The sequence below is a fragment of the Petaurus breviceps genome, unplaced genomic scaffold (genome assembly GCF_028583685.1).
Source record: "Petaurus breviceps papuanus isolate PSGF00001 unplaced genomic scaffold, PetGlider_PUasm1.0 175, whole genome shotgun sequence".
Classification (NCBI taxonomy): Eukaryota; Metazoa; Chordata; class Mammalia; order Diprotodontia; family Petauridae; genus Petaurus; species Petaurus breviceps.
Genome location: NW_027185764.1, coordinates 23,811,442 through 23,833,163, shown reverse-complemented (window position 1 = coordinate 23,833,163; position 21,722 = coordinate 23,811,442). Strand labels below are relative to the sequence as shown.

At 37.7% G+C, this 21,722-nt stretch overlaps 1 protein-coding gene across 1 annotated transcript in view; it reads left to right on the top strand.

Moving 5' to 3' along the window:
- RSPH10B (radial spoke head 10 homolog B) overlaps positions 1–21,722 on the top strand; it is a 62,291-nt gene that overhangs the window by 22,988 nt on the left and 17,581 nt on the right. Inside the window, exons 12-15 of the mRNA XM_069085398.1 lie at positions 4,481–4,560; positions 6,307–6,455; positions 7,798–7,905; positions 12,305–12,436. Of these exons, the coding sequence (XP_068941499.1) occupies positions 4,481–4,560; positions 6,307–6,455; positions 7,798–7,905; positions 12,305–12,436 (469 nt within the window). The remainder of the gene's footprint in view (positions 1–4,480; positions 4,561–6,306; positions 6,456–7,797; positions 7,906–12,304; positions 12,437–21,722) is intronic.

Genomic DNA, 21,722 nt, shown 5'->3' with positions numbered 1-21,722 from the left:
TGATATTAGGTAAGAGCTCAAAGTTGTTTCAATTTCTATTTCTCTGATAGTTTGAACAGTTTTTCCATGTGATTAATTCCAATTTGTCTTTCTTCCTTTGAGAACTGCCTATGTATCCATTGGGCCATAGATCTTTTTAAAAAAATTCATATCATTTCCTTATAAATTGTGGATATCAAGTTTTCATCAGATGTTTATTGTGAAAGTTTTTTCCCCCAATCTTATTCTTTTATTTCCCTTACTTTTCTGGTGCAAAAACTATTTTTATATAGTCAACTTCATCAATTTTGGCTCCCTCAATTTCTATTTGCTGATGAATCAGAATTCCTCATTTCCCCAAAGGTATTAATATTTCATTTTTTCCATTCTTTCATTAAAAAATAGCTTATTGGGGTGGCTAGATGGCACAGTGAATACAGCACCAGCCCTGGAGTCAGGAAGAACTGAATTCAAATCCTACCTTAGACACAACACAAAAACTAGCCATGTGACCTTGGGCAAGTCACTTAACCCCATTTGCCCTGCCTCCCCCCCTCCAAAAGCAAAAAAAAAATAACTTATTGATCTGCTTGGGATTTAGAAACAATATGGTGCAGTGGGGGGCGGGGGGAAACCTCTTGATTTGGAGCCAGAAGACCTCATTTCAAATCTTGCCTCTGCCAGTAACTACCTGCACATCCGTGGGCAAGTCACTTAGCCTTTCTGAGTCTCAGCTTTCTCATTTGTAAAAATGAGAGTTAGACTCACTGACCATTTGGAGTCCCTTCCACTTCTAAATCAATGATCCCATTGTAATCTACAGAATGAGATGGGAATCAAACCCCCCCCCTTTTTTTTTGCTATATAGTTGTTCAATTGTCCTGAAGTTTTGCTGAATAATGATCCTCTCCCCCTCAAATTTATCAATCTTGTATTTCTCAAATATATTATATGCTTTTGGTGGTAATCCTCAAGTAAAAATTGTTTCTGAATTCAAGTATAAGAGCTATCATGTAAATGGTTAAGCAGAAATACCAGTATTTTGGTCACAATTTTTCTATTTTCTTCTTTTCCATACTGCATTTGATTAGTTGGGTTTTTTTTAACTTTTAGGTTAAAAAAACTTAAGTAAGTTAGGTTTTATTTTTCTCACTTAAAATATTTTTGCATCTTTTGGATATCTTTTGTTTGCACATCACATGCACTTCCAAATATATTCCTCTCCTTTTCCCTTCAAAGCCAGCTATCTCTTGCAGCAAAGTTTCGTTTCTATGTTTTAAGAAGAAAGAAAAAGAGGGGTGGGGAATGGGAAGCAGTTCAGCAAAGCGAAGGGAGATTTCCTGGGTCCGTGGGAAGAGCACTGGCCATCAGACAAAGGTTCAGATCTGAGCTCTGAACACCTGGTCTGTTTGACCTTGGGTAAATCTCTAAACTTCCTTAAGCCCCAGTTTCCTCTAGCATAAAATGAAGGGAGCCAAGATGGCAGAGTAAGGCAGGGACTCGCCTGAGCTCTCCCCTAAACCCCTCCAAATACCTGTAAAAAATGACCTTAAGCAAATTCTGAAGATGTAGAACCCACAAAAGACAGAGTAAAACAAAGTTCCAGTCCAAGACAACCAGGAAGGTCGACAGGAAAGGTACTTTGCACCAGACTGAGAGAGGAACACAATCCAGCCCAGGCTGTACCGGCACAGACCAAGCCCCAGCGAACCTGGAGCAGGCCTTGGGAGACTGGATCACAGGCAGCTGTGGCAGTTTTCACACTTCTCAACCCACAAACACCAAGGACAACTTAAAAAGTCAGTAGGAAGGGTCTGTTGGGCCTGAGAGAGAGAGAGAGGAGCACAGCCCGACCCTGGGCCCCAGCACAGCCCCAGTCCTAGCAGACCAGGAGCAGGCCTTGGGAATGACTGAGCCATCAGTGGCAGTGTCTGCTTTTGGAGCTCTAAGGCCACAGTGAGGGGATCAAACACCCGGTCAAAAGGAGACCATAAAGGTCTCTTTACTGGCACTGAGGGAGGACTCTGTTGCTTTACCTGTCCTTAGATCTGGGTGGCAGTCCTGGGTGGCGTCCCAGGGTGAGGAGGAGCACTAATGTAACAGAGCTTGTGGCAGCAGTGCAGAGGGGATCCTTCTCACAGTCCCAGGGCAGAAAAGAGTGCTTTTGACTCATAGATCACAGCATAGACCAGGAGAGGAGTAAACCCCCTCTCTTTAGATCATGCCACCTTGGAAGACCTGAAAACTTAGAGATCACAAGAAGTATCTCTGAAAACAGTTGTACAAAATCCTTGAAGCTTGAGACAGTGCACCCTCCACAGTGGAAGCAGAGCCCCACCTTAACAAAGAGTTAAGAGTCAAGTAAAAAACTGAAAAAATAAACAAACCACAGGAAAAAACTCAGACTATAGAAACTTACTTTGGTGACAAGGAAAATCAAAACATAGAACCAGAAGACAACAAAGTCAAAGTTTCTACATCCAAAGCCTCCAAGAAAAAATGTGAATTGGTCTCAGGCCATGGAAGAGCCCAAAAAGGATTTTGAAAATCAAGTAAGAGAAGTAGAGAAAAAATTGGGAAGAGAAATGAGAGTGATGCAAGAGAATCATGAAAAATGGATCAACAGCTTGGTAAAGGAGACACAAAAAATACTGAGGAAAAATAACACCCTAAAAAGTAGACTAGACCAAATGGTAAAAGAGGTCCAAAAAGCCAATAAGAAGAAGAATGCCTTAAAAAGCAGAACTGGCCAAATGGAAAAGGAGGTCCAAAAGCTCACTGAAGAAAATAATTCTTTAAAAATTAGAATGGAGTATGGGGAAGCTAATGACTCTATGAGAAATCAAAAAATTATAAAACAAAACCAAAAGAATGAAAAAATAAAAGACAATGTGAAATATCTCATTGGAAAAACAACTAACCTGGAAAACAAATCCAGGAGAGATAATTTAAAAATTGTTGAACTACCTGAAAGCCATGATCAAAGCTTAGACATGATCTTTCAAAAAATTATCAAGAAAAACTGCCCTGATATTCTAGAACCAGAAAGTAAAATAGAAATTGAAAGAATCCACCAGTCACCTCTTTAAAGAGATCCCAAAGGGGCAGCCAGGTGGCTCAGTGAGTAAGAGCACTGGCCCCAGTGTTGGGATGACCTGGGGATCAAATCCAGGCTCAGATACTTAGCACCACACCCAGAAATAACTGGCCGTGTAACCTTGAGCAAGTTACTTAACCCCAATTGCTTTAAAAAAAAAGAGAGAGATCCAAAAATGAAAACTCTCAGGAATATTGTAGCCAAAGTCCAGAGTTGCCAAGTTAAGGAGAAAATATTGCAAGCAGCCAGAAAGAAACAATTCAAGTATTGTGGAACCACAATCAGGATAACACAAGATTTAGCAGCTTCTACATTAAAGGATTGGAGGGCTTGGAGTATGTTATTCTGGAGGTCAAAGGAGCTAGAATTAAAACCAAGAATCACCTACCCAGCAAAACTGACTGTAATCCATGATGGGAAAATACAAAATGAAGGGATTAGACTAGATGGCTTCTGAGGTCCCTTCCAAATCTAAATCTATCCTATAAACCAACACATCAACATTGTCTGACATGTGCAATTCTTTTTATTTTTCTACATTTTACTTAACTCTTCTCTGTGACTAACAATAATAGCTAACACTTAAACAATATTTACTATGTTCCAGGCACTGTGCTATGTGCTTTGCAATTATTGCCGTATTTGATTCTCACAACAAACCTGAGAGGTAGTTATTATTATTATACTCATTTTACTGATGAAGAAACTGGGGCATATAGCAGTTAAGTAACTTGCCCAGGGTCACACAGTTGGTAAGTATCTAAGGCCAGATTTAAACTCAGGTCTTCCTGACTCTGGGTCCAGCATTTCATCCATTGTGACATCTGGCTTCTCCTTAGCTTAGTCATTACTATGCCCAGTGTTTAGTTTGGGATTTTCTTCTTTCTGTTATTATTGTTGTGTTCATTGTGCATACTGTTTTCCTGATTCTGCTTAATTCTGCACCATTCATTTGTCTTCCCATATTTTTCTCAATTCTTCATATTTTATACTCGAACATTATTCCATTAGATTCATGTATTACAATTTAATCAGCCATTCTCCAATCAAGGGGCATCCATTTGTTTCCATTTCTTTGTTACCACAAAAAAATGCTAAAAAGCATATTTATTTTGGTATCTGTGGGCCCTTTTCTGTTTTTGACCTTCTTTGGGCAGAAACCCTACTGCTTTTTCAAGTGACTTTTATTCACAGAATTTTGAAAGAATATTTCATTTCTGTTAGCAAAAATGACTTTAGATATAAGTTCTCAACTCTGAAACCCACTTAAATTGATCTGTACATTGCAAATGACTTTGGGAAGTTTTTTTCAGATAGAGTCACAGCTGGATATTTATCCTTAAACAAGATTTCCATCATGGTTTTGTCATAACAAAATGTTACCTACAATTTTTTAAATCATAGAAATGGAAGTCCATCCCTCTTCATGTGTTTTTCAAGAATGATGACTGACAATATTACTCCCAATGCCTGTCAGATAAAAGGTAAGCAAAATTATCAGATAACGTATAAAATAATCTCCGCTAAATAAAACTGACACCTTTGTGGTGGAGATTCTCTTCCTTAGTCAAGAAACCTGGGACATGTATGTATAGAACCACCCAGAAATCTGAAACTAATTCCTTTATTTGTAGACATGCAGTTTGTCATTTTTTTAGAATAAAGTTTTGAAAAAAAAAGGTGGGGGGCAAAATGGTAACCAGAGAATGGTTACCATTTGGGGCTCAGATATTTATAAATAATTTAACAGCAGCCATTAATGGCCCAGATATTTTTAAAGCCCTGTTATAGGTCAATAAATATTTGTTAAGTGCCTAATACATACAAAGGGATTCAAACAAGGGAAAAGATAGTCCTTGCCCTCAAGGAACTCAGTCTAACAGTGGAGACCATATCCAAACAACTATGGACAAACAAGCAATAGCTAGAATTAAGGAGAAGCAGGAAAGGTTTCCAGTAGGGGGTAATATTTTCAAACTGATTCTTGAAAAAAGGCCAGGAGAAAGAAATGAGAAGGCAAAGAATTCAAAGTATGAGAGACAGTCAGTGAAAGTGCCTGAGGTGCAAGGAGACTCTAGTGTGTTGGTGCTGCATTTGGTGACGCGAAATATGAGACCTCTGTTTGGCGGCAGAAAGACTTTAGAGAGAGAAATGGATATCCCAGGATGGAAGGATTTACCTTATTCCTTCCTAGCAAGAGAATGGGCTAATAGCACAAGGCTCTGTGAAAACTGGGAATCGAGACGAGGGAAAGGAGAACCGAGAGATTTGGAAAGACATTTGCAAGGAATACCAATAGAACTGGGGAAAGGACAGGCAGGGGTGTGTAGGAAGAGGCTGGGCATTGCTAACAAGTTATCACCTCATGTGTAAAACCAGAGACAATGTCAGGGTCTCAGAGTACCAGGTTGGGGGAAAGGGTAAAGTGTAAGAAGATTAGCAGGTGTTGGGGAGGGGGCAGGTTATGAAGGACTTTTGAACATGAGACTGAGGATTTTGTATTTCATCCTGGAGGTGACAAGGAACTACTAGTGTTTATTGGGGGCTGGGGGTGGTTGACATGGTCAGACCTGTGCATTAGGAAGATCACTTTGACAATTGAGTAGATGGATTGGAGAAGGGAAAGACTTGACAGGAAGATAAACCAGGAGGCTTTGCAGTAGTCCAGGCATGAGTTTGTCATCAGGGTGGTGACAGTGTTAGAGGAGAGAAAGGAGTTTAGGAGAGATATTAGGTGCCTAACGGTTCCAAGTGCTCCCTCTCTTCCATTTAACCTTCTCCCAGCAGCTCAGGGTGGAAGGTCGGGACCCCCAGGGTGTCATATCCCTCTTGTTCCTGACACTCTTCATGGTAGCCTGACCAGTAGCCAATCCCCAGTTCCTCAAGACAACAGTGTAGCTCACTCTAAAGTCCTATAACCTTTTGGTTCTGTGTTCATTTGCAAGATGAGAAGAGCAAAAGTAAGTAAAAATAAATTTTAAAAATCTCCCAGTTCCTTCTTTTCTCCATGTGACCTCTCTCTTGCTCCCAGCACTCCTCTCACCTTAAAACTTCATGCCAATTTTCAGTCCCCTCTGTACCAACTCTTTCCTCACCACCATACGTGTCCTGACAAAATTATACTTTGTTGCTCAAAATTGCAGGTAGAAGTGAGCGGGAATCCCTCACATTGCTATCCATAATTGCATATATGTCTTAATATAATCTTAATTTTCTCTTTTATTTTTTAGGCAATTTCTTCTGTGACCCACAGCGGACTGTCTATGCAATGAATTATATTGACAAATGCTGGGAGATTTATTTAGCTTACTGTAGACCAAACTCTAATCCCCCTCATGAGCTAACAATGAAGACCAGATACTTCCTGTGGATGTTGAAGGTAATATCACTTTTGAAGCTTTCATGCTTAAATTGCATACTTACTTGTTTAAGCCTGGATCAAAGAAAGGGCAAAACTTTTTAGAATGAAAGGAAAAAGTAGAAACTGTGATGGGCTTTCACAATCACTGGATATTGAATGGGGCTCTTCGAAGAAAAAGAAAGCAATTTAATTCAACAAGCATTTATTAAGCATTTCCCATGCTAGGCACCCTACTTACTAGGTAATGGAAATATAAAGGTAAAAATTAAGCTATCTCTGCCCGCAAGGGGCTTACATTCTACTTGTGGAAATGTCATTTACATGGATAAGTAAATACTAACTAATTTCAGAGGAGAGAGCTAATAACCGAAGAAATCAGTTAACAATTGAAGAGAAGGACCTTCTGTAGGCGGCAGCACTTAAGTTGAACAGTGAAGGAAGCTAAGATTAATTCCAAGAGGCAGGCTTGAGGGTAGAGAATCCCAGGCATATGACTAGAAACTTGAATATCATGTACCAGCAACATCAAGTCCTTGAATTTGTTTGGAACATACAGTATATGATGGGTAACTGTGTAAATTCGTTTTAGGATAAGTTTAGAACTAGAAGGGGAAACGCCAAACAGAGGAATTTGTATTTTATATCAGAGACAATAGGGAATCGCTGAAACTTAATATTTATTAGTGGAGGATGGATTGGAGAGGCAAAGATCAATTAGGAAATTATTGCAGTAGTCCAAGCAAGATGTAATGAGGATTTGAAACAAGGTGATGGCTGTAAGTGGAGTGAAGGGAACAGATGTAGAAGAAGCGGTGAATGTAGATTTGACCAGACTGGTAACTGATTGGATATGTGGGGTGAGGGGGCAACAAAGGAAACTAAAGAGTCAAGGATGACTGCTTGGCTGTAAACCTGGGTGACTGGAGAGTTTCTAGTACCCTTGACAGAAATAGGGGAGTTAAGAGAAGGTGTGGGTTAAGGTAGAAAGAAAACGAGTTCAGTTTTGGACATGTTGAGTTTAAGACACCACTGGGACGTCTAGACAAAGACAAGGAACTGGAGATGCAGAACTGGAACTCAAGAGAGATGAGAACTGGATATGTAGAGATGATTTTTGAACCCATTAAAGCTGGATGGAATGACTAAGAGACTTTTAAATTTTTTTTCTTTTATTTTAGAAATAGCTTTTTTATTCTAAAGTTATAGGAAAATTGTAAGAGTATGCAACTTATGTATTTTCATATTAAAGTTTCAAATATAAAGATGTTTATAATTTACATCCATGTAAATGTTTGCATATGTATATATTTTAAAGCTACCTATGCTTAGGCAGATGCTGTTTGATTATTTGTTCCTACAGGATTTTAAAATAATAACTAAAGATTTAACAGCAACCAAATTTGTGAAAATCATTGCAGAAGATAGTCCTTTCATGCATGATGGAATTGACAGCAACTTTGAACTCGAGGTAGGCAGGGAAGAATTGAATCATCACAATGACGTAGCTTTTTGTCTGTAATAAAGTGTGCTATAACCAAGATTTATTGAAAAATAACATTGATAAAAGGTGAAAGTAGATCTGGGATTGAATTGGGAATGTATGGACACGTGGTCATCAGGGTAGGCTGATGAAAGGTAAGAAATCCCTTCTAATGATGCAGACAGACAACTGTTTTAAAATTTATATCTGAGAGAATCGTCTAGGATGGTGAGAGGTTAAATGAATTATTCTTGGCCACATGGTCAGTATATGTCTGCTGCAGCATGTGAGCCCACGCCTTCTAGTTTTGAGGCCAGCTCCCTTTGGCCAGACGCCTTTCTCCTGGTCAGGGGTTTTTAACCTTTTTTGATGTATGTTAATGGGCCCTTTGGGCAGTCTGCTGAAGCCTGTCGACTTCTCAGAATCATATTTTATTTATTTATTTATTTTAAAGCAATTGGGGTTAAGTAACTTGCTCAAGGTTACACAGCCAGTTATTTCTGGGTGTGGTGCTGAGTGTCTGAGCCCGGGATTCGATCTCCAGGTCATCCCAACACTGGAACCAGTGCTCTTACTCGCTGAGCCACCTGGCCGCCCCTCAGAATCATATTTTAAATGCATAAAATAACATATATGTGATTACAAAGGAAACCAATTGATTTTATCAACTAATTGAAATATAGTCATCAAAATATTGTTAGAAACAATTTCTTGGACCCCAGGTTAAAAACCCTTGCACCTAGATGGATATTAAGAATGAAAACATTTCTGATCAAGGAACACCAAAACCAAAATAAAAAGTATACAAAACTATAATTATTGATTTATTAATTGGTTTAGCCCAAGATGATTTTTATGTGTCACTTGTTTCCCTATAATAAAAATTGTATGTATGTGCCAAAGAGATAGATTTGTATTTTTTCCCAAAAATATTTACTGTAAATCTCTTTAATTTTAAGAGTTTCTAGCTTGGTGACCTTGGGCAAGTGAGAACTGGCGTGATATAATGGAAAGAGCACTTGACTGGATATCAAAAAATCCTATTTCTAGTCCTGGTTCAGCCATTAAGCTAACTTTATGACTTTGAGATAAGTCATTTCACTTGGCTGCAGTTCAGTAAAATGAGAGATTTTCACCTAAAAATCACTAAGGTCCCTTCTAGTTCTAATGATCTGATGTAGTTTTCTTATTTGTAAAATAAGGCATCTAAGCGGTGTTGTGTATAGAGTGCTAGACATAACATCAGAAAGACCCGAGATCTCTTCCAGCTCTACACTTACAAACTCAAGTCATGTTACCACACCATCCAAGCTCAGACAATGTGTGACCTTGGACAAGTCATTTAAATTCTATGAGTCTCTCTGCTTCTTCATTTGTAGAATAAGGATAATGACAGCACTTACCATACAAAGGTTTTTGGGTTTTTTTTTTTTGGATGTCAAGGTCATCTTTTTTTGGGAGGGTATACTTTTTTTAAATTAAATTTTATGTTTATTTTAGTTTACATCATTCATTTCCACAAGATTTTGAGTTACAAATTTTCTCCCCATCTTTCCCCTACCCACCACCACAAAACAGCAATCATACTGTATACCCCCTCCCCCAATCTGCTCTCTCCTATATCCTCCTCCATTCCCCCTCTGAGTTTCTGGTAGGGCAAGATGGCATACAAAGTTATTTTTAGGAGAAAATAATACAACATGTAAAGCACCTTCAAGTTATTTTTCATTCTTATCTGACTTTTTGTGACCTCATTTGGAATTTTCTTGGCAATGACACTGGAGTGCTTTGCCATTTCCTTCTCCAGCTCATTTTACAGATGAGGAAACTGAGGCAAACAGGGTTAAGTGACATGCCTAGGGTCACACAGTTAGTGTCTGAGACCAGATTTGAACTTGGTTCTTCCTGACTCCAGGCCCAGCACTTTGTGCACTGTGCCACCTAGCTTATACACTCACAACGCTTTGTTAGAAAGTTAAAAGGTAGGCTACTCCCATGAAAATAATATTGATGAGTGTCATTCATGTTTCTGGAGCACTCTAAGGTTTTCAAAGTACTTTCCTCAGGTAACTCTGTGGGTAGGGAGAGATTTTCTAGATAAGGCCAGTGATTTGAGCTAAGGTCATCTGACTTTGAGACTAGTAGTGTCCTTTCCATGATGTTATTTAACTAAGAAATAGAGGATTTGGTTCTTTTGCTTCTCAAAAGGGAAAATTTTAAGTCCTTCAGTTTCAAAAATGATGATGTCAAATTCATTTAAGGAGGCAAGTAGCTTAGTATAGAGAGTGGATAGAGTGTTGTGCTTCGTGTCAGGAAGACCTTGGCCACCCAAACGACTCTGTGTCCCCTCGTAAGATACTCTGAGCCTCAGTTACCTTCTTTGTAAAATGAGGATAAAAATAGTGTCTTCCTCACAGGGTTTGTTATGAGGCTCAAATAAGGTTATATGTATACACATATGTGTATGTATGTATGTATGCGTGTATATAATAAGATAACGTATGTGAATGTGCAATATATGTAAAATGATATATGAATGTTAGTGAAATCAGTGATCTACTCAGTCAGCCTGCCCATAGTTTAAAATTTGGTATAAAATCCTTAGCAAACAATTTTTGAATTTTGATATAGAGACAAGACTTTCTGAGGAAGACATTTCTCCTTTTGCATAATCAGGGCTGTCCCTAGACAAAAAATCTAAAATAAGGGAGCCTTTTTTTCCCCTTCACTAGCCACCATCTCCACCAACCACAAATCTATTCCCATTTCTGGGACTTTATCAAAATTTACATCTTCTTGTGTTCCATATACTCTGGGCTCTGATTTCTAATAAGTAAATGAATAGATTGATTTCTTCTAAGACATTACATAACAGATTTCTTACCTATCTCAGATAACAAGCTGTACATTTACATTCCCCACCCCTATATCCTTTAATACTGTAACTTCAGAAATGAGAGAGATTTGTGGTGGTTTTAAGGTACCACTGGTTTAAGGAGGTTAAATTGGACTTCTCAAATTACAGGCTCTGGGTGACTTCTATTAGAAGTGGAGCTCAAGCAGAGGGTTCTTGGGTCAGACTTAGTGACCTCAAAACCCTAGGTATAGGCAGAACTTTCAAGTTGGATGACTCCTAGGGAACATGGAAACAAGGTTAGGATCTGTCATTTAAGACTGAAATATTCAAGTACCCGAGTCCAAGATAGATCTGAACTTGGCACATCCGTCACCTTGGGTGGAAAAGAGAAGGAAAGGCAAGTATCATAAGCCAAAAGTCCAAAAGGAGTCCCAAATCCATAGACTATGAGTGGGGTAGAGTTGGAGAGAGGAGACAATTGATGGAGGTGGAATAAATAGGCAATGGACATTGGGGAAGGTCTGATGGCAAATATCACTGGATCAATTATAGAGATTAAAGTTCAAGGGCAGGAAATCCCTTCTTTGGTTTCTTTCCACACATAAGTTACTGGGAAATGGGAGTAGATCAGGGGTGGGGAACCTGTGGCCTTGAGGCCACATGTAACTTTCTAGGTCCTTGGGTGCAGCCTTTTGACTGAGTTCAAATTTTACAGAACAAATCCTTTTATTAAGGGAATTTGTTCTGTGAAGTTGGGATTCAGTCAAAGGGCTGCACTTCCATATGTGTCATGTTGTTGTTCAGTCGTTTTAATCATTTCCAACTCTTCGTGAGCCCATTTGGGGTTTTCTTAGCAAAGATACTGAAATGGTTTGCCATTCACTTCTCCAGTTCATTTTACAGATGAGGAAACTGAGGCAAACAGGGTTAAGTGACTTGCTCATGGGGTCACACATCTAGTAAAATGTCTGAGGTCAGATTTGAACTCAGAAAGATGAGTCTTCTTGACTTCAAGCCTGGCATTCGATCAACTGTGACACCCAGCTCCTTTGTGTCATACCACCTGGCTACAGTCACATCTCTTACATCTGAGTATCTGATAAACTCAATCAAATGTCTGGCTTTGTAGTGCCATGTGTCAGTAGGAAGGAAGAACTGATTCTTTTGTGTAAGTTTCATTTTTTACTTGCAAAAGAAAAGTCTGCTTCTTCTTTCAGTATTCAGGTGAAAAGGAAAAAAAAAGGAAATATAGTCCTAAATACTTTTAAAGAGGGTATTTTTCCCACAAGAAGAATCTGCTTAAAATAAAACACATTAACATAATCAGATTTTTAGATCCACAGATTTGTTATACAGCTAAATAGAGTGTTACATGAATACTGTACTTAATACAAGATGTTATTTGTTTCTGGCACTTGAGTATCTGATTAGGTCCCTCCTTAAGTTATTTTCCCTGCAAAAGGAAGATTACCACCCGGAATGAGATGTGTCTGTTGAGATGAATAATATTAATGCTTATTTATACTTCAGCTGGTTTTTCTAGAATTCTTTGAAGCTCTGTTAGGCTGTGCACTTTTCTCCGATACAACACAGACAGAAAAGCAACAAGGAAGCCACACAGCTGATGATTTTACTGCAGTCAAATATATCAGTACACAACAGGTAAAAAAAAAATTAAAAAATTTATGTAGAACTAGGTCTCTTTCCCAAAAAGAGATAAAAAATAAAAAGACATATATGTACAAAAATATTTATAGCAGTTCTTTTAGTGGGGGCAAAGAATTGGAAATTGAGGGGATGCCTATCAATTGGGGAATGCCTGAACAAATTGTGGTATGTGATTATGATGGCACACTATTGTACTATGAGAGTTGGTAAGCAGGATGCTCTCAGAAAAACCTGAAAAGACTTACGTGAGCTGATGCAAAGTGGAATGTATGTGTACAAAGTAACAGCAATATTGTAAGATGATCTGCTGTGAATGACTTAGGTATTCTCAGCAATACAATGATCCAAGACAACTCTGAAGGACTTAGGATGAAAAATGCTATCCATCCCTAGAGAAAGAATTATTGTCTGAGTACAGATTGAAGCATACTTTTTAAACTTCATTTTTCTTGAGCCTTTTTTGTCCATGTTTTCTTTCACGACCTGACTCTTATGGATATGTTTTGCATAACTACACATGTATAACCTATATCAAACTGCTTGCCTTATCAGTGGGGGGAGGGGAGGAAATGAGAGAATTTGGAACTCAAAGTTTTAAAAATGAATGTTAAAATTGTTTTTTACATGTAACTGGGGAAAATTCTTTTAAAAAATAAATATAAAAAATAAAAACAAAAAACCATTTGAAAAAATTATGTAGAGCAAGTACCTCTCCTGGAATAATTTAGCCTTCTGTGTATAGTTTTCTCTTCCATATTATGGGGTTAGGTACATAGCACCTCTATGATCTGGAAAATCCTTGTAAAAGTTTTTGGCTCTCCCTTCATAACAGAGAAGTCTGATTTTTTTCTTTTTCTTTCACAGGGTGTTTACAGCATCTTATTGTAAAATTAGGGTTAAGTATTTGGTCATAGGCTAGATCTAGATCAATGTTAAGTAAAAATACTATAAATATATATATTTTTTGCATTTCTGAGTTTCTGAAGTGTCTGTGTCATCTGCTGGCCTTCGCATGTCATTTACGGCTTCTGAAAAATTCTCTCCAACTCCCCACTTAATTTCTTATGGCAACTCCCGACATATGGAAACCACAATGGGAAATGTCAGGATGTAGAAGGGATAACTGAACTGGCTTAGTTTTGTCTAAAGTGAGAAGAATTCAGGGAAGGATTTAAAAGACTTTTCTAAGTATAAAGGAAGCATTCTATTTTCAAACACCAGCTAATTTGTTGTCTTTCAGTCATTTTGTTGTATCCAACTCTTCATGACCCCATTTGGAATTTTCTTGGCAAAGATACTGGAATGTTTTGCCATTTCCTTCTCTAGCTCATTTTATAGATGAGGAAACCAAGGCAAACAGGGTTAAGTGACTTGTCCAGGGTCACACAAGTAGTAAGTGTTTGAGGTGACATTTGAACTCAGGTCTTACTCCAGGTCTGGCAATCTATCCAGCTGCTCCACTTAACCCAAACCAGCCAAACCGAAATGTTAGTTCATGCTTTTTTAAAAAAATATAATTTGTTATGTGCTTAATGTTAAGCAACAAAACCAACTAGACATATGCTTGTAGTTATTTATACTTTAAAATGAATTTTTATGTATGATACTTTTTCCATAACAGCATTTAGTTATTCCCTATTGTTAATTCCTTTTGCTCTGTTCATTTGTATCTGTATCTGTGTATACCTTCTTCCTTTTCTATAGCCTTAGTATATTCTGGGACTGCTTGTTTCACTGTATATTATTTAATAGGTCTTTCTAAACCTCTTTATATTCCTAATACTTCAAGGCATCTGTGATCTTATCATTATGACCATTCTTTCTAACCTTTTTTGGTGCAGTTCTTCCTTCTATGGAGTATCAACCCAGTGTTCAGGAAGCCTTCACTTAAGGCTCCCAGTGCATTCCTTGCGTCATCCATTCATCATCCCTTGTTTTTGTAAAATGATAAGACCAGCTCCATTTCTGGTCTTGTGTCACCCTCGATGATGACATTCATGCCACTTCCCATGACTTCCCAGCAACATGCCAAAGCCAACCGACACCAATCATATATCCTTCCATTTGGCTGCTTACTGTTTCTGGTTCTTTGTAGATCATGGTGCCCTGGAATTCACACGCATATGGTATAACCAAGAGAACATTAATGTTTAAAAGAGTTGTTTGTTTGCAGCAGAGTAGGTTGAGATCCCTGATGGTAATGAGCAGCTTTCCACATTAAGTCCAGTCCATTTGATTCTTTCTCATTGTTGTAACCAGTTCATTGGTCATCTGGAGGAATTACCAGTGGTACAAGTCCTAATGGATTTTGCAGCTAGGTGGTACAGTGGATAGAGTGCTGGGTGGGGAGTCAGGCAGACCTGAGTTCAGATCTAGACTCAGATAACTACTGGGGTGTGACCTGGAGCAAGTCATTTAACTGCTGCCTTCTTCAGTTTCCTTACCTATGAAATGGCAATAATAATAGTGCCTACCTCTCAAGGTGTGTGAGGATCAAATTTAATGGTATTTGTAAAGTGCTTATCACAGTGCCAGGCCATAGTAGGTTCTATGTAAATGCTAGCTATTTTTTTTTTTTTACTATTATCATCAATATTGCTGCACTTCCAAATAATGCGAGAGAGCATTGTTGCCCACTGCCCCTCTCTCTGTTGTGGCCTTCTGAGATTTATCTGAGTGTTTTATTGAGCCTGCATAGTTCTGGCTCAGAGCTGGGGTGGAGGAGGCAGGGGGAGACAAGCTGGTAGAGTCCTAGAATCTTGAAGTGGAAAGGAGCTTCGGAGGCCATCTAGTCCAATCAACACTGGAACTAGAATTCCTCTTTTAATTGATCAGTAAAGTAGCCATCCAGCTCTGTTTGCAGACCTCCAGTGAAGGGGTACCTCTTACTTCTCAAGGCAGTTCATTCCACTTTTGGATAGCTCTTATTGTTAGAATGGCCTCCTCCCCCCATATCAAGCCTAAATCTTCCTCTTTGCAACTTCCAAATATGACCAAGCAGAAGCAGTTTAATCCCTATTTGACGTGTCGGCCCTTCAAATACTTGTAGACTGTTATCATGTCTCTCCTAAATCCTACTCTTAAAGTTAGACATCTCTAGGGCTTTCAGCAGGGCAGCTAGGTGGTGCAGTGGATAGAATGCTAGGCCTGCAGGAAGACTCATCTTTCTGAGTTCAAATCTGACCTCAGACACTGACTAGCTGTGTGACCCTAGGTGAGTCACTTAAACTTGTTTGCCTCAGTTTCTTCATCTGTAAAATGAGGAGATGGCAAGCCACTTCAGTATCTTCTCCAAGAAAACCCCAAAGAGTTGAATACAACTAAAATGATCAAATCACAAAGTGCTTTCAGCAGATCTTTATAAGGCATCATGTCAAGGCCCTCATCACGCCTCTTGTCTTGTTATGTCCTTCCTAAAATATGGGCACCCAGAACGAAATCCAATACCTTAGCAGTGGCGTGCACTCCTGGACACTGTTTGCACAAAGGTAACCAAAGACTACATTAGCTGTTTATAAAGGCTGACGTCACGCTGTTGACTCACATTAAACTTACAATTCACAAAACAAACAAACAAAAAACCCCCACAAAACCCTCAGAACTTCTTCAGATGAACTTCTTGATAACTGTGCCTCCCTCACTTTCTACCTGTTGATTTTCTGAATCCAAATGCAAGACTACATTTATTCCATTAAATTTAATCTTATCAGATTTGACACAACATTTGGATTCTGATTCTGATGTCCAGAGCACCAGCTAACACTGTATGCTTTGTGCCATCTGAAGATTTGACAATCATGTCTCTGTGCCTTTATTCAAGACCCTGATAAAAATATAATACAGTAGAGGAGCCCAACCCCAGCTCTCTGGGGCCTTCAGGTAGAGCCTGTCTCCTTAGTAGTTTTAGAACCATGAAGAAAGCCACTGATTATTATTTAACCCATATCTTTTAATCAGGCCCTCCAAGGGGAAGAAATGAAAGATTTCATAAAAGATTTCACCAAATGCTTTGCTAAAATCTAGATAAACTATGTGCTCACAGTATTTCCATGGTATCTACCAAGCAGGTCAAAAAAAGGAAGTGAGGTTACTCTGGCCTGACCTGTTCCTGGAATGATAGAATGATAATTATTATAGACTTAGAATTGGGAGGAACTTGGTTATCTAGTCTCATCTTAAAGATGAGAAAGTTGAGAACCAGAAAGGCTAGGTGATTTGTCTGAGTGGCAGAGCTGGGATTTGAATCCTGGTCCTGTGATTCCAAGGCCAGCTGGTAGCTGTACTCTGTGTGATTATGGCTTCCTTTTATAGATGTTTAATAACTGTATGCTTTTAATAATTCATCCTAGATTTTTGCTAAGAATTGAAGCCAGGCTTATTGATCTGTGTAATTTATGGGCTCCATTCTCTTCCTTTTTAATTTTTTTTTTTTAAATCGGGAGAACACCTGCCCTTCTCTTGTCCTTTAACACCTCTTTGTTTCTCCACAATCTTTCAAAAATCAAAGAAATTGGCCCAACCATCATATCTGTCTGACTTTCAGTAGTCAAAGATAGGTATCATCTGGGGCCAGGTGGCTTAAACTAACAAAGGGAGCAAAATGGCCTCTCACCATCTCCTACTTGAGTTAACATTTTTGTTCTTTTCTTTCTAGTACAAAGATTATGCTAACTCTCTCCTACCTTTAAAACCTTCTTACACCTTGCTCCTTCCTATTCAATCCAGTGACACCGGCCTCTTTGCTGTTCCATGAACAAGACGTTCCATCTCTCAGCACTGGGAATTTTCTCTGACAGTCCCCCATGCCTGAAATGCATCATCAATCAATCCTCATCCCCACCTCCTGGATTCGTTTAATAGATACTACACTTTAAGAAAAGCTCCATTTATTTCTATGCTTTTTAGTGTTTTTAGTAGGAATTGGTGTTGTACTTTGTCAAAACCCTTTTCTGCATCTATTGATATAATCATATAGTTTTGTTTTTTATTATTGATATGGTCAATTGTGCTATGATTTTTCTAGTAAAGAACCAACCCTGCATTCCTGGAATGAATCCCACCTGGTCATAGTTTATGATCTCTGTGATATCTTGCTGTAGTCTCCTTGCTAATAATTAAAAAATTTTTGCATCTGTATTCATTAGGGAAATCAGTCTATGGTTTTCCTTCTCTGTTTTTGTTCTCCCTGGTTTAGGAATCAAAACCATACTTATGTTATAAGAGGAACTTGGTTGGATTCCTTCTTTACATAATTTAAAAAATAGTTTATATAGTATTAGAATTGGTTCTTCTTTTAATGTTTGGTAGAATTCACTTGTAAATCCATCTGGTCCTGGGGATTTTTTTCTTAGGGAGCTCATTTATGGCTCAATTTCTTTTCCTAAGAGAGGGTTATTTAAGTATTCAATTTCTTCTTCTGTTAATGTGGGTGATTTTTGAATTAATATTCATCCATTTCATTTAAATTGTAAGCTTATTGGCACATAATTGGACAAAATAACTCCTAATGATTGCTGTAATTTCATCTTCATGGGTTGTATATTCACTTTTCATTTTTGAAACTGGTTATTTGGTCTTTTAAAAAAATCAAATTAACTAATGGTTTATCTATCTTATTGATTTTTGATAAGATAAGTTCCTAGTTTTACGTATTAGGTCAATGGCTTTTTATTTCAATTTTATTTTATTTATTTTTATTTAAATTTTACTCTTTTTATTTTCAGGTTTTCTATTTTGGTGTTTAATTGAAAAATTTTCATGTGTTTTTCCCCCCTAGTTGCATGCCCAATTCATTGATCTACTCTTTCTCTCTTTTGCTGATATGTTTAGAGATTTAAATTATCCCCTACATACTGCTTTGGCATTATCCCATAAATTTTGGTTTGTCGTTTCATTGTTGTCATTCTCTTTAATGAAATTCTTGATTGTTTCTATGTTCTTTTGATGGGGTACCTGGGGTCTAGGTCAAACCAACTTGCAACCCCCAGGTACCCCATCATTTTGACCCACTAATTCTTTTTTTTAAATGGTTTATTTTTAATTTTTAACACTTCCATAAGATTTTTTAAAAAAGCAATTGGGGTTAAGTAACTTGCTCAAGGTTACACGGCCAGTTATTTCTGGGTGTGGTGCTGAGTATCTGAGCCTGGATTTGATCCAGGTCATCCCGACACTGGAGTCGGTGCTCTTACTCGCTTAGCCACCTGGCTGCCCCTCCATAAGATTTTGAATTCCAAATTTTCTCTCCTTCCCCCACTCCAAGATGGCATGCAAGCTGATATAGGCTCTACATATACATTCATATTAAACATATTTTCTCGTTAGTTATGTTGTAAAGAAGAATTAGAACCAATGGAAGGAACCATGAGAAAAAAGGAAACAAAAAAGAAGAGCAAATAACATGCTTCGATCTGCATTCAGACTCCATAGTTCTTTCTCTGTATGTGAATAGCATTTTCCGTCACGAGTCTTTTGGAGTTGTCTTAGATCCTTGCATTGCTAAGAAGAGGTCAGTCTATCAAAGTCATCACACAATGTTGCTGTTACTGTGTACAGTGTTCTCCTGGTTCTGCTTACTTCACTTAGTATCGGTTCATGTAAGTCTTTCCAGGTTTTTCTGAAGTCTACCTGCTCATCATTTCTTATGGAACAATAGCATTCCATTACATTCATATACGACAACTTGTTTAGCCATTCCCCAATTGATGGGTATCCCCTCAAATTCCAGTTCTTGACCACCACAAAAAGAGCTGCTATAAATATTTTTATTTGTGTGTGACCCATTAATTTAAGATTAGATTATAATCTGTGTTTCTAAGACCCCTTATTGGATGTAATTTTTATTGCAATATGGTCTAAAATGGGTTCATTTAATACTTCTGTTTATCTGCATTTGTTTTTGAATTTTTTGTGCTCATATACACATATACATATGGTCAGTTTTGTGAATATTCCATGTATAGCTAAGGAAAAGATATACTTTTTTCTATTCCCATTCAATATTCTCTAGAAGTCTAACAGATCTAACTTTTCTAAAATGCTATTCATCTCCTTAACTTCTTTCTTTCTTTATATTTAGAGTTATCTAAGTCTGAGAGAGATAAATTCAGGACCCCCACTAGTATAGTTTTGCTGTCTATTTCCTCCTGTAATTAAGCTAATTTTTCCTTCAAAATTTGGAAACTATGCCATTTGCTGCATATGTATTTAGTAGTGATATTGTCTGTTGTATCTTTCATCAAAATTTAGTTTCCCTGCTTATCTCTTTTATTTAGGTCTATCTTTGCTTTTGCTTTGTTTGAAATCATGATTGCTAATCCTGCTTTAAAAAAAAAAATCTATTGAGGTATAACAGATTCTGCTCCAGTACCTCATTCTAACTCTTTGTGGATCTTTTTATTTCAAGTGTATCTCTTGTAAACAACATATTGTTGGATTCTGGTTTCTAATCCATTCTGCTCTCCGCTTCTATTTTATGGGAAAGTTCATCCCATTCACATTCACAGTTACGATTGCTGACTGTATATTTCCCTCCGACCTAGTCTCTTCTATTTATCTTTTTTTCCCTCTGTATCTTCCTCAAAAGTCTATTTTGCTTCTGACCACTGCTCTCTTAATCTGCCCTCCTGATCACCCTTTCCCTTCTTATTAATTATCCCCTTCTCTTCCTACTACTTCTTGGATAGTATGAATTTCTATACTCAATTGTGTGTGTATAAGTGTATGTGTATGTGTGTTTGTCTCTATTTAAACTAGTTCAAATGAGAATGAGATTAAAGAGTTGCCCTCTCCCCCTAATTTTCCCCCTCCATTGTAAAAACCTTTCTTTGGGTCCTTCTTTTATGTGAAATAATTTCCCCCATTATTTTTCCTCCTTCCCCCTTCTCCTAGTACATCCCTCTTTCTCACCCCTTCCATTTTTCTTTTGAGATCATCCCAACGTAACATAGCTTCTGTCAAGTCCCAAACAAAATCCTACCTTCTATAGAAAGACTTTCCCAACTCCTCTTTATACTAGTGTCTTCCCTCTGTTGATTATTTCCTATTTATCCTGTATATAGCTTATTTGTTACATTTCTTTATTTATTGTCTTCCCTATTCAATTGTAAGCTCCTTGAGGAATATGATTGTCTTTTGCCTCTTTTTATAGTCTTGGCATATGGTGGTGTTTAATAAATGTTGATCAATTGATCCTCAAAACAGAAAGAAAATCAGAGTTCAGCAGCTCTACTTTCTCTCTCTAGTCTATCATATTTTTTGCATGTTATGGACCCCATTTGTAGTCTGGTGAAGCCCATGGATCCTTTCTGAGAAGGAAGTTTTTAATAATTTAATAATAATTTATGTAACACTTTAAGGTTTACAAAGTGCTTTACAAATATTGTCTCATTTTATCCTCACAATAACCTTGGGAGGTAGATATCAATCAATAAATCAATCAACTTAAATATATAGGATTACAAAGAAACCAATTATATTGGAACAAAGTTATCAACATTTTTTTTTAAACGGATTTCAAGGACTCTAGGTTAAGAACCTTTATCATATTTCCATAAACCCTAGTACAGCAGTCTTAACTTTTCTTTGATATGCTTTCCTCCAATATAGGTAAAAGGACCCCTTTTGTTATTCTCAGCTTTCCTTGCATTTTTTTTTTTTGGAGGGGAGAATGCAGGGCAATTGGCGTTAACCTTGCATTTTTAACTTTAGCATTCCTGACACAATTTTTATAGGCCCATGCCATACTTTTTTTGTTTATTCTCTGTTACCTGCCCTTGTTTTCATCTTCTGTATATATATATATATATATATATATATATATATATATATATTTTAAATGAAAGTTGGTTGATGAGCTCCTTGTGTATCCATGTCTTTAAATAACTTTTCCTCCAAATCTGTTGTGTCTTCTCAATTTAATTGTTGAGTGCTTTCCATTCCTCCTGTAGAAATTTTTGGTCATATAAGAAGCCCGCACATCTTTTCTCTGAACCTTCTGAAATCTGCCCTTTCAAAGCTGTGAGTCAGGCTATTCCCAGCTCTCCTCTTCTTGTCTGTATCAAGCTCTGAAACAGAACGGTCCCTTTCCTCCAAGTCTGCATCGTTTCCATCACCCAGCAATGAAGTCTTCCTTGCGGATGACAGTCAGATCCATAATTTCCTCTTATTAGTTCTTTCCACCTATTGAAGGATGAAGTTAACATCAAAGCAAGGCAAGAAATTATTAGCTTCTGAGAGAGAGAGAGAGAGAGAGAGAGAGAGAGAGAGAGAGAGAGAGAGA